General features: G+C 38.2%; 2 protein-coding genes across 6 annotated transcripts in view; one reads left to right on the top strand and one right to left on the bottom strand.

The window, feature by feature from the left end:
* The window catches only part of RHOQ (ras homolog family member Q), a 24,687-nt gene extending 14,398 nt beyond the window's left edge, over nucleotides 1-10,289 (top strand). The window contains exons 3-5 of one of the 3 annotated variants that reach the window (XM_065058189.1): nucleotides 1,613-1,777; nucleotides 2,508-2,603; nucleotides 3,337-10,289. In XM_065058189.1, the coding sequence (XP_064914261.1) occupies nucleotides 1,613-1,777; nucleotides 2,508-2,603; nucleotides 3,337-3,369 (294 nt within the window). In that variant the 3' untranslated portion in view covers nucleotides 3,370-10,289. Of the gene's footprint in view, nucleotides 1-1,612; nucleotides 1,778-2,507; nucleotides 2,604-3,332 lie in introns of all 3 variants that reach the window. The other 2 variants (XM_065058187.1, XM_065058188.1) reach the window with 2 other exon arrangements.
* PIGF (phosphatidylinositol glycan anchor biosynthesis class F) overlaps nucleotides 3,670-13,963 on the bottom strand; it is a 20,752-nt gene continuing 10,458 nt past the window's right edge. For 2 of the 3 annotated variants that reach the window (XM_065058181.1, XM_065058182.1), the window contains exon 6: nucleotides 3,670-13,655. In XM_065058181.1, coding sequence (XP_064914253.1) covers nucleotides 13,533-13,655 — 123 coding nt within the window. In that variant the 3' untranslated portion in view covers nucleotides 3,670-13,532. The remainder of the gene's footprint in view (nucleotides 13,656-13,963) is intronic. The other variant, XM_065058183.1, reaches the window with a different exon arrangement.

The following is a 13,963-nucleotide window of genomic DNA, read 5'->3' as shown; positions in this document are numbered from 1 at the left end:
GTATACAACTGGCAGTAGAGAGGATAATCAAAATGGCACACGAGAATGCTGGTTACAAAACAGAATATTGTGTGAATAAACACTGAAGAGAACTGGCCAACTGTCCTCCCTGCTAATGCAGAATCTCCTCTAGTGCTTGTTCTTTTGTCCATGTCACGATGAGGGCAGCCGCCTCTTCCCGCAGCTGTTGACTTCCAAATGAAAAGACGGGTCTAGCAGAACCTGCTCCAAGGGAGGTCTCACACGTTTTCTGAAATTCTAGTGATGCCATCTTTAAAATGTAACTATCAAGGAAGGACTTTTTTGAGGGTGTAACTATAGGTTAATGATCTGCTTATGTGACAGTTGCCAAGGAAACAAAAATGTGATTTTCCGTCTTGTTTCAAACGTAGAGTTGAATTACATTTCTGTTTCTACACTTAATGAACAGATTGTTCCAATATTTGTGAGATTTAATTAAGATGGGGGCCTTGCACAGGCAAGAGGGAGGCTGCTGCAGCAGCCATACTGAAGTGGTGTTTATTGTGGAAAAGAAGGCATAAAACCAGCATTCTTCGCTGTCTCTGCAATGCCTGGGCTCAGTCTTGGTTATCTCTGTTTCTTCTTGTTGTTGTTTTTTCTCTTCTTTTAAAAAAACCCACAAACCACGAAGCCTAAGGTAGGAATGGTAGGGCATTGGTTCACTGCCATAGACAAAAGGAAGCCTTGCAGAGAAAAGCTGGGGAATGCTCCCTCCTGCTCTTAGCTAAAAACCATGGCAAAATCCACTTTCTTTCTCTCTTGTTAGAGAGATTCTGTCTGTTTTACAGTAGGGACAATGTTCCTGTGTGCCTCTGTGGCCAGGATATTGTATGCCCTGGCTGTAGGACTGGTGGCTTTAAATGCTATGGCTCTGAATAACCCAAATAATAATCTTTTCATGCTACCTCCCTCTCCCCTTTGCCCCAGAGAGCATTACTGTTCACCTGACAGTGTTCTTGATCTTTAATTTCTGTTCCTTCCCCACTCTGTGCTGGGCTTGCTTACAGAAAGCAGTCTGGACAAGAGTCTTTTCTGATCGTTACTTTGTCTGCCCTCATCATTAGCAACAGGACGGTAAGGTTTCTAAGAGACAGAAAGAAAATTCTAAGGAGGGACTTAAATATCATCTCTGCATATGATTCAAAAGAAAACATCTAATTTAAGTGCATTAAATAACTTCAACTTAGCCTGGCTTTGTATAACCTGGATGGCCCTATAGCAGTCACACCTGTGTATTTATCTTTGGTCAAACAAATGGGAATCTTTGATCTACAAGTATGTTTGAATCATAAGCCTTTCTTTTTTTTCTTGAAGTGAAAACTTTTTAAAGGGTAGTCCACCAGTATTAACCACCACTTTCCACCAGTATTAACACAAAACATTTTTTGTTGTTTATATTCACATATAATTACCCTTATATGCAGATTTTTGCTCTGCCATACTAACTAACCTGGAATAGTTGTAAACATTCAGAAAGTTTGCTTCATCAGAATTCCTGAAATATGCATATAGTTCCTGAATATAACTGTTAAAATTAACAAAATGTAAGCAACAATTTAATATTTCAGATAACAGAATTTTTCTTTCTCAGGAAGACTATGACCGTCTGAGACCTTTATCTTATCCCATGACCGATGTCTTCCTTATCTGCTTCTCAGTGGTAAACCCTGCTTCATTTCAAAATGTGAAGGAAGAGTGGGTACCGGAGTTGAAGGAATATGCACCTAATGTTCCCTTTTTACTAGTAGGAACACAGGTACATCTGGTTCTGTTCTACTTTAATTTAAACAACCCAGATCATTGTATGGTGCCTTTTCTGTGTGCTGGAAGTTCAGGCCCAACAGGACCTGAGCAGCATCTCCTTCTGGCTTTGGAGGAACATTCCTAACAAGTGGCAGAGGAACCTGCATATGTGTTGTCCTCTAATGAGCGACCTCGATTTTGTTAAAATATATGCAAGATGGGCTGCATCTCTGTGTGACCTTCTGTAAAGTCATGGGACTTATGAAATAAAACTGTCTGTTCATACTCATGTTACTGGAATTACTTGCGTCTGCAGCTATTAGTCATATCCAATATTTGCTGAAGCAAAGGAGCAAGAGGAAAAGTGAGACAATTTCTTCTTGTGGGCAGTGGACTGAGCTTAAATTACAAAGTGACCCACATGTTGGTATTATGTTTGGGTTAATCTTTCTTCCACTGCTGGATATACTTTCTGGTGTTCTGAGATGATCACATCTAATTGAAGAGCTGAATTACAGGATAAATATTTGTTCTTTCTGGATTAAATGTAGTAGTTCACAGCTTAAATTGCCAGGGCTTTTGGATCAGGAAGGATTCACAATCTGAATCATGACATAAATCCATTTTTATACATGTAATACTCCATTAAATAAATAGTTCTGCTTTACAAAGAGGGTATCATATAGTCTGCTGACTTTTGTTTAGAAAAAGCAATCCAACGTGACTGCAATCTTTCTTACTAGATTGATCTTCGCGATGACCCAAAAACTCTGGCAAGACTGAATGACATGAAAGAGAAGCCCATATCTGTGGAGCAAGGACAGAAGTTAGCGAAAGAGGTAAACTGGATCCTCCTACATGAAACCAAGTAGCAAAGAAGCAGAAAAGCCTATTTCGAATTGACTTCTTCCTTTACCACTTCACCCATTTCTTTTACCAGTCAACATATAGAAACTTTATGTCTGGTTACCAGTTAACAGTATGTGCTTATACTGTTGAATACAGCTAACAGGTAGACCTGTGCAATAGCACTTCCCTGTCAGTAATAGTTCTAACTTTCTGTGTAGACACTGATAAAAACTACATGAGCATTAGTCAGAGAGAATTAAAATGACAGAGTGGTTGAAGTTGGAAGTGGCCTCTCCTACTCTAGGAAAAAGTTGGCGGCATCTTTAAGACATTATTTGAGAATAATATACTAGCATTTTAACACACTGCATGGATAATGCTTATCAGAGCGCTTCTTCATAGAGCCTTATTTTTGAAACATAAATCAGTCATGTAATTCTGTAATTATTTTTTGCTGTTTAGCTATCAAAAATACCTTAGGACTCCACTGCTAATCTAAAGAGCTTATTTAGTATGCTCCCTTTATAAACCAAACCAACTTAAGTACATTCCAGATCTCTGGCCAAAACACAAGTCTTTTATCCTCCAGGGGGAAGTACACTCGGATGACTTTTCTAGACTGCAGCCAAACATTGTGGTGTCACTACAGAAAAAAAATAATGCAGATAGAACTGAGCAGCTGAAAAATATTGCTATTGAATGAACTTTTTTCTTGACAGATAGGAGCCTACTGCTATGTGGAGTGTTCAGCTTTAACACAGAAAGGACTGAAGACCGTTTTTGATGAAGCTATTATAGCCATTCTAACTCCAAAGAAACACACAGTGAAGAAAAGAATAGGCTCAAGATGCATAAACTGCTGTTTGATCACGTGAGATACATTTGACAATGGCCAGGCTTACTGTGAAATTCTACGGAATTTAAATACAATGCATTAAATACACAGCGAACTTATTACAAGTTTGAAAGCTGAAACCATGATTCTGCCTTCTACAGCTGGTGAATTCCACAGGAATAAAATCAAACGCAATGAACTTGTAATAAGAAGCCACCACATCTGTTAGAAATATTTTATTCAGACTGGAAGGTACAATCTCTCAGGGTTACATAGTCTAGAGGAAGCAAAAACTGCACCATGTTGAAATGGCATCTATATGATTTTGAGTGGAGATGCTTGGCCTGAAATACTCTGATTTAATTTGGATAGTCTTCTGCTTTGACTATACATATATATATATCTTATAAAAACAACAACTTTTGCACAGTCTGTATGGAATCTGCACAAAGAAATACCTTGTCTCTCTTTGCTCCAGTTATCTGCTTTTATATGTAAGCTGCTTCCGGTTCCAGTGTATCCACAGAGGTGCAATAATCAGACCAGCCACATAGCCAAAGGTCGCTCCGAGGGAACAGGAGATGGGCCATACCTGAGGGGAGAACACAAGGTAAAAGCAGACGACAAGGAGAGCCTTTGTGGTTTTTTGTACGTCGTGAGCACAAATTCTCAGTGTAAGCTAGGTACTGAAAGACAGTAGCGTCTTATTCTACTTTAAAGCTTGACATGCTTTCCAAATAATGCCAAAAAGTGTAACAATCATCTTTGTGGACACTAAATGCTGTTGTACAGTTTTTAATTAATATGCATTAAAATGTAACCAGGCTTCTGGCTATTGCAGACTTCAGTTTGATATTCCCAAAACTATGTGAAAAACATTACAGTATTTATATCCCCCAAAGTGTTCAGCTAAGCTGACTTTCTGTTCCACTGCACACATTTGGAAACCTACAGATGGTGATTTCTCCTTCCAGTCTCTCATGGTGTTCTGAAACTTTTAGAGGTGTGTATAAATGAACTAATATTCAAATAAGGCCAGAGACTGAGATGGATAGAAGGTTTTTCTTTTTTTTTGTCTTGAAAAGTAGGCAAAGGGATCAATTTCCCTCTGGCTGGCAGTAGGGAGGGAACATAAATTTTGAAACTTACTGAACATCTTGCCCCCAGTTCAGCAAACATGTAGTAAGCCAGTTATGTTAAAGTGAGCTTTAATGATAAACTCTACTTCCTAGTATAAGAACAGGGAAGCCGACTCAATACAGCTGACTCACTTTCACAAACCATCTAGTACTGAGGCAAAGAAGTAATGGGATACCCCCCTCCTTTTTTTTTAATTGGTATTGATTTGCAGGGAGGAGTGGTCAAAACATAACCGGTCTGTCCTCAGATGTAGCTTATATTACCAGTCAACTACATACGGCATTTGATGGAAGCCTCAGTTGTGCTGGTGATTAAAAATATTTGTTGTAGAATAAACTGAATTCCCATTCCCCTTCAAAATTTTCCTTTTTTTTTTTTTAATTTTTAAATTAAGGGGGATATTTCCACCTTCTGTAGTACTTGAGACTGAGAAATGCACTAGGCATTATTAAAGAAAATATCCACTTCTCAGTGTCCAGCCTTCTTTTCTACTTTTGGTTTGCAATTCATGAATATCAAATGAACTTAATGGCACTAATTCCTCCTTTCATTCATTATTCTAGCTCTGATTCTCTGTACTTCATTATCGCTTGGAAAAATATATTTATTCACATCCTTTGATCACAGAAATTTTAACTAGGAATAAGAGTAATGTATTTTATCCTCAGCTGTTTCATCTTCACATTCCTTAGCATTTGCAGTTTTATATATTATTTGGAGGTCTTAAGGAGTGTAGCAAAGATGACTGTAAGCAAGGTGCCTTAGGTACTCTTTATTGACCTTGTTTCATTCTTCCATTTCTGGACATCCTGTCTCTGCGATTTCTTTTTGTTGCTGAATATTTTGGCTGTTGCCTCTCAAACCAAAGACTTGCTTGTTTTCATTCATTTAACAGTGGTATTATAGATCTTCTATAAAAAGCCTTGAGATGCTTTGGTATGGTAAGATATTATGTATATTTAAAACTCACATGAGTTTGTGGCCTTGGCTAAACTTACACTTCAGGTGGATTTTTTCAGCTTTTCAATGAAATGTAATTAAGTTATTTCTAGCATTTTGCTTATTACACATGTCTAAAGGACAAAACAATAAAAAAGCCCCTGCAACCCCAGCTGTTCACTCAGTAACATTCAGTTGCAACAGGAGTCCTACTTTCTTATCCACTGATGAAGTCAAATACCACTCTAATACCCAGAAAAGTATGGGCAGAGACTTCATAACTCAGTAGTCTTTTTACATCGAATTCTCTGAGTGATCAATTATCCTTCATTAAACTTTACCTACATTAGGTGAATCTGTAGTTGCCCATTTGCTTTTCAGAAGTATAGGTAGACATCGGATGCCAAATTTTTCATGTTCTCTTTACTAGAGAGTCAATATCCCTGATGACCCATTGACCCTGTATCCTTTGCTATTTTGTGTATAGTGGGCAATTGTTGGTATGATTAAAATGATCTCTGACTGTTGTAGCTTCTTTTACCTGATTGAACTACAACTTGGAACATGATTTTTCAACAGTTATGTAAATGTTAGTATTAATTATGCCTCTGTCTGTCTTTCAAATATTCAATTTTTGCTTTGCTTTTTAAAAATCATTGTTACCTTACAGAAATTTCACGCTGTCTCAAACAAATGAGTCTCTGACCTCTGCAATCTAACCCTCACCAGCGGCAGCTGGCCAAGACGGGGCAAAGGGAAGAAACTGTAAAACACTCTATGAATGAGACAGAATATAAGCACCACCTCATCCCTTCTAGTGGCATAGAAGTAGGCCAGGTACTTGTTCTTGTTATGCTGGTCAGATGGCCCAAAACAGTTCTGAAGGCAGTTTGATTGGCCTTTTGAAAACTCCATAACTATAGGAGTTAAAAGCCTGGACTTAAGAGCGTTGCTGTCCTTATGCTATTTTCTCTAACCCTCAAGGCAGGGCAAAAAAAACCTCTAACAAATGAGTAATTATACTAGTTCTGCACCTTTTATTCTTGACTGCTGGCCTTTAAGCTACATACAGCCAGATGCACCCATGGGTATATCTAAAGCTGCAAGTTATCAAAGATTACAGATTAAGATGTGGCTCTTAAGCACATCAGCTCCACTAAAATAACAGCCCTTGCATATGCTTTTTGTCTGTCTATGAAAGTGGGTTGCTTTATTTTGCATTAGCTGCTGGCCTCATTTTTCTGAGACCAAATCACTTTCCACTGGACCTTTTAAAATGAATTTGACTTGCTTGATTGGTCTGCTTTTGCCCTGTCTTTTATGTTATCTCTTAAACTTGGTTTACCTTCCCTGACTTGGTATGAACTGCCCCTAAGTGATAAAAATCTAAGCAGCTAATATCAATTGTCTGCCTGTTCTAAGAGATTGCATTCTGCTTGTCTGAAGTATGCAACTTGTAATATACTCCTCGTCCCCTGAGAACTATTTAGCGCAGTTTCTCCTACTTTATGCTGAGGAAGCTGACATATCCTACCCCAGTACTGATGTCATGTCTAGGCTGGGTCAGCAGCAGAGGAATAAGATGTTGGGCAACATCATTTAACTGCACTTTTTTTGAGGGGGAAGAAGGATCTGGAGAGAAAAGTGTTGGGAACGCAGGAGACAGGACAGAACATTCTTCAGGAAACTGTCATGAAATGCCCTGTTTGTCCCAGCAGCTGGGAAGCATCAGGTACCATCCTCACACCCTGATACAAGAAGAGTTAGCTTACATATCAAAAGCACGCAGAAAAAGGCACTTTTAACAACCTGTATATGATTACTAGGAATCTGAACAGCGGCTTGGCAAAAACAAATCTCCCCCTACGTGCTTAACAAGCACAAAAATGGTATTTTAAGGGACAGAGCATGACCAGTGGTTAATGCAAAATGATCCTGACTTCTGCTATTTGTTTAAATTTTCTTTTTGCCTGGCAGCATTTGTTAGGACTTAAGAGAGATTTCTTTAGGCTTGCTGAACAGTCACTGCAGAACTGCAAGTTTTCTAGTATATATTAGAACTCATTTTAAGAATAAGGACTTGAAATAGGAATTGCTAACCTTTCAGGACACAGAGGAGCTAGTTTCCTCAGCGCTCTTTAGAACACCTATGAAGTGATGTGAGAATGCTTATTAGCATGTTGCACAGAAAGCAGAGCATGTTGCAGGATCCCAGCAAGGCATCTGGCTCTGCTGTACTATGCATGTAGCTCGTTAAACCAGAATTCTGGTTGCATGACAGTTTTGTCATTTATTACAAGTCTGTAACTTGCGTCCCATGCAGTGGGAATTACATAGACATTGATAAGGACATAAAGGCCAGATTCTTATAGGTCAAAGGAGCAACACCCTAATAAAGGTTTTAAGGATCCTATTAAGTTAGCAGCTGACTGCTGGAAGTTTAATTATACAAATGCAAGTACAGTGAGGCAATCTCCTGTAATTACTTTTTTCCTAGTAAACTGGTCTCCTCCTTTAGATTAGTACTTTTTCATATTCCTAAACCTGATTTTTTTGGTATGCTTACTATTTCAAAAGACCCATTTCTGACTGTCAATTAGAAAGCTATGTAATAGTTTTTGTTTCACTTTAAAACTGAATAAATGAGCACAATTACTTTCCCTCCCTGTTTCTAACATGCCTTAAATTCCTGTTTAGTCTGTACTGTGTTAAAAATTTCAGTACATGCCTTTAATCTATTTTGGTTGCATGCACATGTTAACTAAAAGTGTCTTATCACATTGTACAGAATGTGTGTGTTGACAAGCACATGCTGAGGAGAAGAAAGTGTGAGTTTTTCAGGCTGGCATTTGTAACTAGAAGTTGGTTTTGTGGATTTGTGATCTAAAGTTATAGCAAGCATAACTGCCTTTGATCTCACCATGAAGGTTTACATTAAGAAAACATATCATTAAATAAACAATGATAACCACACTAACGTGGAACAAGCTTCTACCTCTGTTTAAAAAGACTCAAACACTAGATACTATCCCTTCTACTCATGTAAAGCAACTTCTTTTACAACAGAACTTTCACAGTAGGTAGTAGATCCGAAAGCAAATACCAGAAAGAAGGAAACACTCTGAGGTGTGTGAGGAATAAATAGTGTGAAAGTTTATAGTCCTATTTCAACTTACTTGAGTAACTACCAAGAACTATACCCAAGATTATCCAGATTATTTTTCTGGTTACAAAAGTCTGAGAGGTATCTCTGCTAATATTTACAGTCATATTGGCTAAATCACATGGCAGTCAATCAACTCATTTGAGTTATATCAGCACTATCTATTATGTTTGCAGCATTCAGTATAAAGTGGGAATACATCAATTTCACTTTTTCCTAATGATATGAAAACAACGTAAGCAGAATATTGTTTCAAAGTTACTTTTTATCGTTAGTTACAGGTACTACAGATCAAAATTATGCTACAAAATACCCCAAAACAAACGGATGGGCAGGCATGCACACAGTAAACCCAGGAACATGTTTGAAAAGTCTATTATCAAAACATGGAATAAACCCAGGAACTTCACAATTTCCAAAAGTCATTGCTGTCAAAGGTGAATGGGGTGTCTGGAATACTAGTTCCACCGCCTAGAAAGGATGCTGATAAGGTTTTGCTCTTTAATTATACCATCTTGTTCTGCAACTCAGGTACCTCAGGCTAAGCAGAGAAAGGATGTGTCACAATGTGTCTACTAACACCCTAGCGATCCTGTTCTGTTTCAGTGGGGGTGTGCTTTAAGGTGCCACTTCTCAGATGACACATGAAGCCAGGATCCTAATCACATGCGGTGATTAAAAGTACACCACCAACTTGAAATAGGCATTCCGAAAAAAATCGAGCAACCGTGACAAAAGAAGTTAGTTTCTATTTTTTTGCTACAACTGCCATAACTCACCATAATCCTTGCAGACCCACTGCACATCAGAGGGCTAGAGGCAACAAGAAGTGGATGTGCAATTCCTTCGTCTTTTGAACATCACCTAGAATAGCTTTATTTAAATGGCCATAATTAAGTGCTGAAAACTATTTTAAAAATTGTTTAAGAATTAGATAGTAATCTCAAAACATTGGCAAATTTATTCTACCAGTCTGACACTTGAAAAACATTAATATCTTGCAGATAAGATATTAATATCTTACAGAGTAAGTCTTGAAAAGTTTGGGTGTGTTTGTTTGTTTCTAAAGACAGCAATTTAAATACTGTAGGGACTAACCTGCATTCCTGTAAGGCAACTACCTTAACCTTTGAGATAAGCTTAACTCTGCAGACCTACAGCCAGGAACAAGCACAGAGCAGGCCTCCCAGACCAACTGTTCTGTGTAGTTACAAAATAAATTTTTCTGAAGACTAGCAGAGTGGCAATAGGCATGGCCAAATTGTGTTAAAAAGTGACTTGAAGAACAACAGAATAATGAAAAACAATCATCAAGATACCAACTGACTTTCAGCAATACATTTTATACTTCTAACAGAAATGCTTTATGTATTTTTCATTTCCATTCTGAAACATTATTCAGATAATTAATGTCATTTTATTTCCAAACCAACATTCTGTTCCTATTAAGTAATATTTACTTAGCGTAAAAATTGTTGTATGCTAAAAAAATGCATTTTACATTATTTTAAGTGTAGACAGGCCCACTAATCTGAGTATCCCCTGTATGCAATATTTTTCAAACGTAAACATGGAAAATAAAGTTAAGATTTTCTGAGACATCTGTATTTATCTCAGTTTTGTTGCGTGTCACAAGAGGTATATGTAAAGAACCAGGTTTTCTTTGGTTTATGGTACTCCAAGATGAAGTAGCATTTTGATTTTAGCCATTAGCACATGAATTGGAACCTCCTGATGATTCCACACTAAGTTTACTCCACAGAAGTCTGAAGTACTTAAAAGTAAAAACAAATTGTAGTGAAAGATATGCAAGACATATTGACATATGATTTTCTGACCAAGTAAGATATAGGTAATGGTACTACAAACTTCTCAGCTTCTGCCAATTAATCTCAACCATGATGTAAAGTGATGACTACTATAGAGTTTTTCAGTTCAATTAACACTGCACGAAAAGATGCTAATCCAAATACAACAGCTAAGGACTAGGAAATAGATCAGCAAAAAATGAACCTAGTGTTGCCCTCAATTGCTTTTTCTTTTAAGTAGCAACAAAGTGACATCAGAACTGCCATATGTATCAGTGTGGCAATTCGGACAACAGGTGCCTTACAGAAAAGTGCAGGCTGCTTCATTCAATGCTCTTAATGGAATTCCAGCATCCTCAGTTGTCTCTTCCTTCAACCTCTTGTTTGCTTCAGGTGAGTGACAACAGACCATTTGCATTTGAAGCCATTGCTATAAACAGACTTCACAAAAGTGGCTTTACATACTGCACTCTCTGAACTGGACTACAGTCAATTTAAAAGTAGACTGTGGACACTCTGAAATTGTCAACAGTTTAAAGAAGTGCTAAGTCCTAATGAAGTGGAAAAATAAACCAAGACAGTGCTTTACTTTTTGTGTGAACTTCACTTTATATTAGATTGTTCTAACAGAGCTAAATCAACAGCAATAGCATTTTTAATTCCAAACTTGTAGTGCATTTCTGCACCTGCTGGATGTCAGATGTTTTTGCTAAGTTCTGACATTTCAGGGCCACAAACAGAGCACAAGGGCAGCAGCAGCAACCCTTTGGTGTGCTCTATTAAGTGATATTTCTCAGCTATTGTTGACGCATCCAAGTCTCGTAGTACAAATTTCACCCTGTCTACAACACTCTTTAAAGAACTGTCTGAAGCTAGAGCTACAAATGCATCTGTGTTTTCATAACACGTTGTTAGACCACAAATACTAACCATAACCAATAGAAACATCAGAACCAGATTTTGCAACAAACGGGCTTAAAGGCTTTAACACTGCTCTCTAAAATTATAATAGTAAGACTTAAACCACATTTTCTGTTCTAGAGCAGAATCCTTTATGAGGGCCATTCTTCTTTCCCCTACCTTTGGCTGAAGACACCACAGAAAGCACCTCTCCTCTTTCACTGCTACAGTGGAAGAATCTACTATGAGTTTCTGTAATCACCTGATGTCAGGTAGCAAAAGGACTACTCTTGCAAAAAGGGGTTTCATTGCTAGTCCCCAGCGAACTTCTGAAGAACACCAGAAACATCTCTTGGCTCTGAAGATTTCTGAGAGAGCAATGCAGAGCTACTATGTGCAGCTCAACACCTCTGTTGTTGAATCCATACTGCTCATTGGGGATAGAAAGGCAAAATATTCATGTCAACTATTGCATGAAGTTTAGTGTTTCCAGAGAACCTGATTCATACATATCTCAGCTTGGCTAAATTGGGAAGCAGTGTTTCCTGGGCACCTACTGGAAATGCCTGGCCAGGACACTTTTTCCCCTCCCTTCCCCCTTCTTCTGTGCCTTCATGACTGATATTTAAGAGTTCATCTTCACAAAAATATTAAATTGTCAATAGGTGATTGGAAACTTCTGAGACTTGGGAACAGGGTCTCTAAGAAGCTGCTTTAAAGAGGTTCATTTCTGCTTTGAAGATTTCTTACCATTTTGGTGCTTCACTGTGTTGCTTTGCCGAGATAATTTGACTTTTAAAACTGCATTACATTTTAACAAGAACTTCTTCCATCCCCTTATACAGCAGATCTTTAAAAATTATCACTTAAAACTACAGGTTTCAAAGATCATTGAAGCCTGCAGGACTCGTAAGTAAACTTCTCTGTGGTTGCTCTTGAATTGGTCACATGATAATTAAAGTAACAACTGAGCAGTTCAGACCCAAAATGGAAAGCAAGATTCTTCCTCCACCCCACTATTTTAAATGCTACAAGGTAAAAGATGGAGACATGGGGATATGGAAAAATGAGGGGAACTTAAGGGAAAGAACATAGCAGCAAATGCTCTGATGCAGGAATCGATAGTCAGAAGCTCTCCCCTGCCAACTCTGGTATCAGGAGTATGTCAGAAATGAGGGTGGAGATGGTGAAGGAAAAAGGAAATGTAGACATACAGTTTTTGCTGCTGGCTGAATTCTCTGGAGCGCGTTCATGCTCAGGAACAGCTAGTGACAAGTTATGGTATCTGAGGTTTCTGCAGATGCTTTGCTGATCTGAGGAGTCATATAATATCTTTTTAGATGTCTAAGTATAGATTATAGAGCTTAACTTAGTCATGTTTGGTTTCTATTAACCTGGAAGAGTTTTCAAACAGAAAAAGCAGCCAGTAAATTACCCAGCTTGTGTGTCCTACTACGGGAAGATGGGTGAATGGACAAATAAAGTAAAAAATTAACTGTACTTAAAGTATCTGTCTTAATCTAGTAGTGTCTTTGTTTTGTTCATCAGAGTCTACGGAATTTTTCCTTATATCATTGGTGCATACAAGGTGAAATTTTTATACATAGCATATCAGCAAACTCTCAGATTTTGGGAATCAAATAAAACCTGCCAGATGTGATGAGCCATCCAACAATCCCAGCTGAGCAAGAAAAAAAAGTGCTTGCCTCTCACTGGAACAGGAAAAGTGAGTAAGACGTCGCAAGAAGATATGAGATTGCATTTCAATGAATCCCTTGAATTTGGGGTTACATTCATGTCCCTCAAAAATTAACCAGTGCCAACACATACCTATGACGGATTGATGGTGAAACTTCTTGCAAGAGTAAAACCAAGTGGTTTTAGGGAAGAAAACCTGATTTCTTTAGTTAAAGTATCAACCTACTCCTCTATTATTTTTAAATAGAAAATTTAGTATCTCATTACACTGTTGGAAAGAAAGGCTGGTGGCATAAAAGCAAGCTGTTAGCTACCTATGGATGAGAACAAACTTCTTAGTAAGGGTGACAGAACACTGGAACAGGCTGCCCAGGGGGTTGTGGAGTCTCCTTCTCTGGAGACATTCAAACCCATCCGGACACATTCCTGTGTGACCTCATCTGGGTGCTCCTGCTCCAGCAGGGGGATTGGACTGGATGATCTTTCGAGGTCCCTTCCAATCCCTGACATTCTGTGATTCTGTGACAAACTTCCATTGCAGTTGTAAGCCACAACATCTCTGCAATATCAGAGAGAAAAGTGTATTGCCTGTTACAATGATTCCTGAAAAAAACCTTTGAAACCATCTGCTTAAGAACAGGCCTGGTAGAGACTACTCACCTGAGAGTGTATGAGTTTGGTAACCTGAGGAAAGAAAACCTCCACTGAAGGCATTTGCTTTGGCTAAACACCTCCGTGCTTTTATTAAAGTCTATTCAACCCTTCCACTGCAAATAAAACCTAGTGTCATAATTTTATGGCAAGTGCAGACTGTTTAATGGAATCATTTCTCCATGCCAACAAAAATTTTAAGAACACAGCACTGAC

This window comes from Columba livia, chromosome 3 (assembly GCF_036013475.1).
Source record: "Columba livia isolate bColLiv1 breed racing homer chromosome 3, bColLiv1.pat.W.v2, whole genome shotgun sequence".
In the NCBI taxonomy this organism is placed as follows: domain Eukaryota; kingdom Metazoa; phylum Chordata; class Aves; order Columbiformes; family Columbidae; genus Columba; species Columba livia.
The sequence above is the reverse complement of the archived record's forward strand: the minus strand, read 5'-3'. Positions and strand labels throughout refer to the sequence as shown.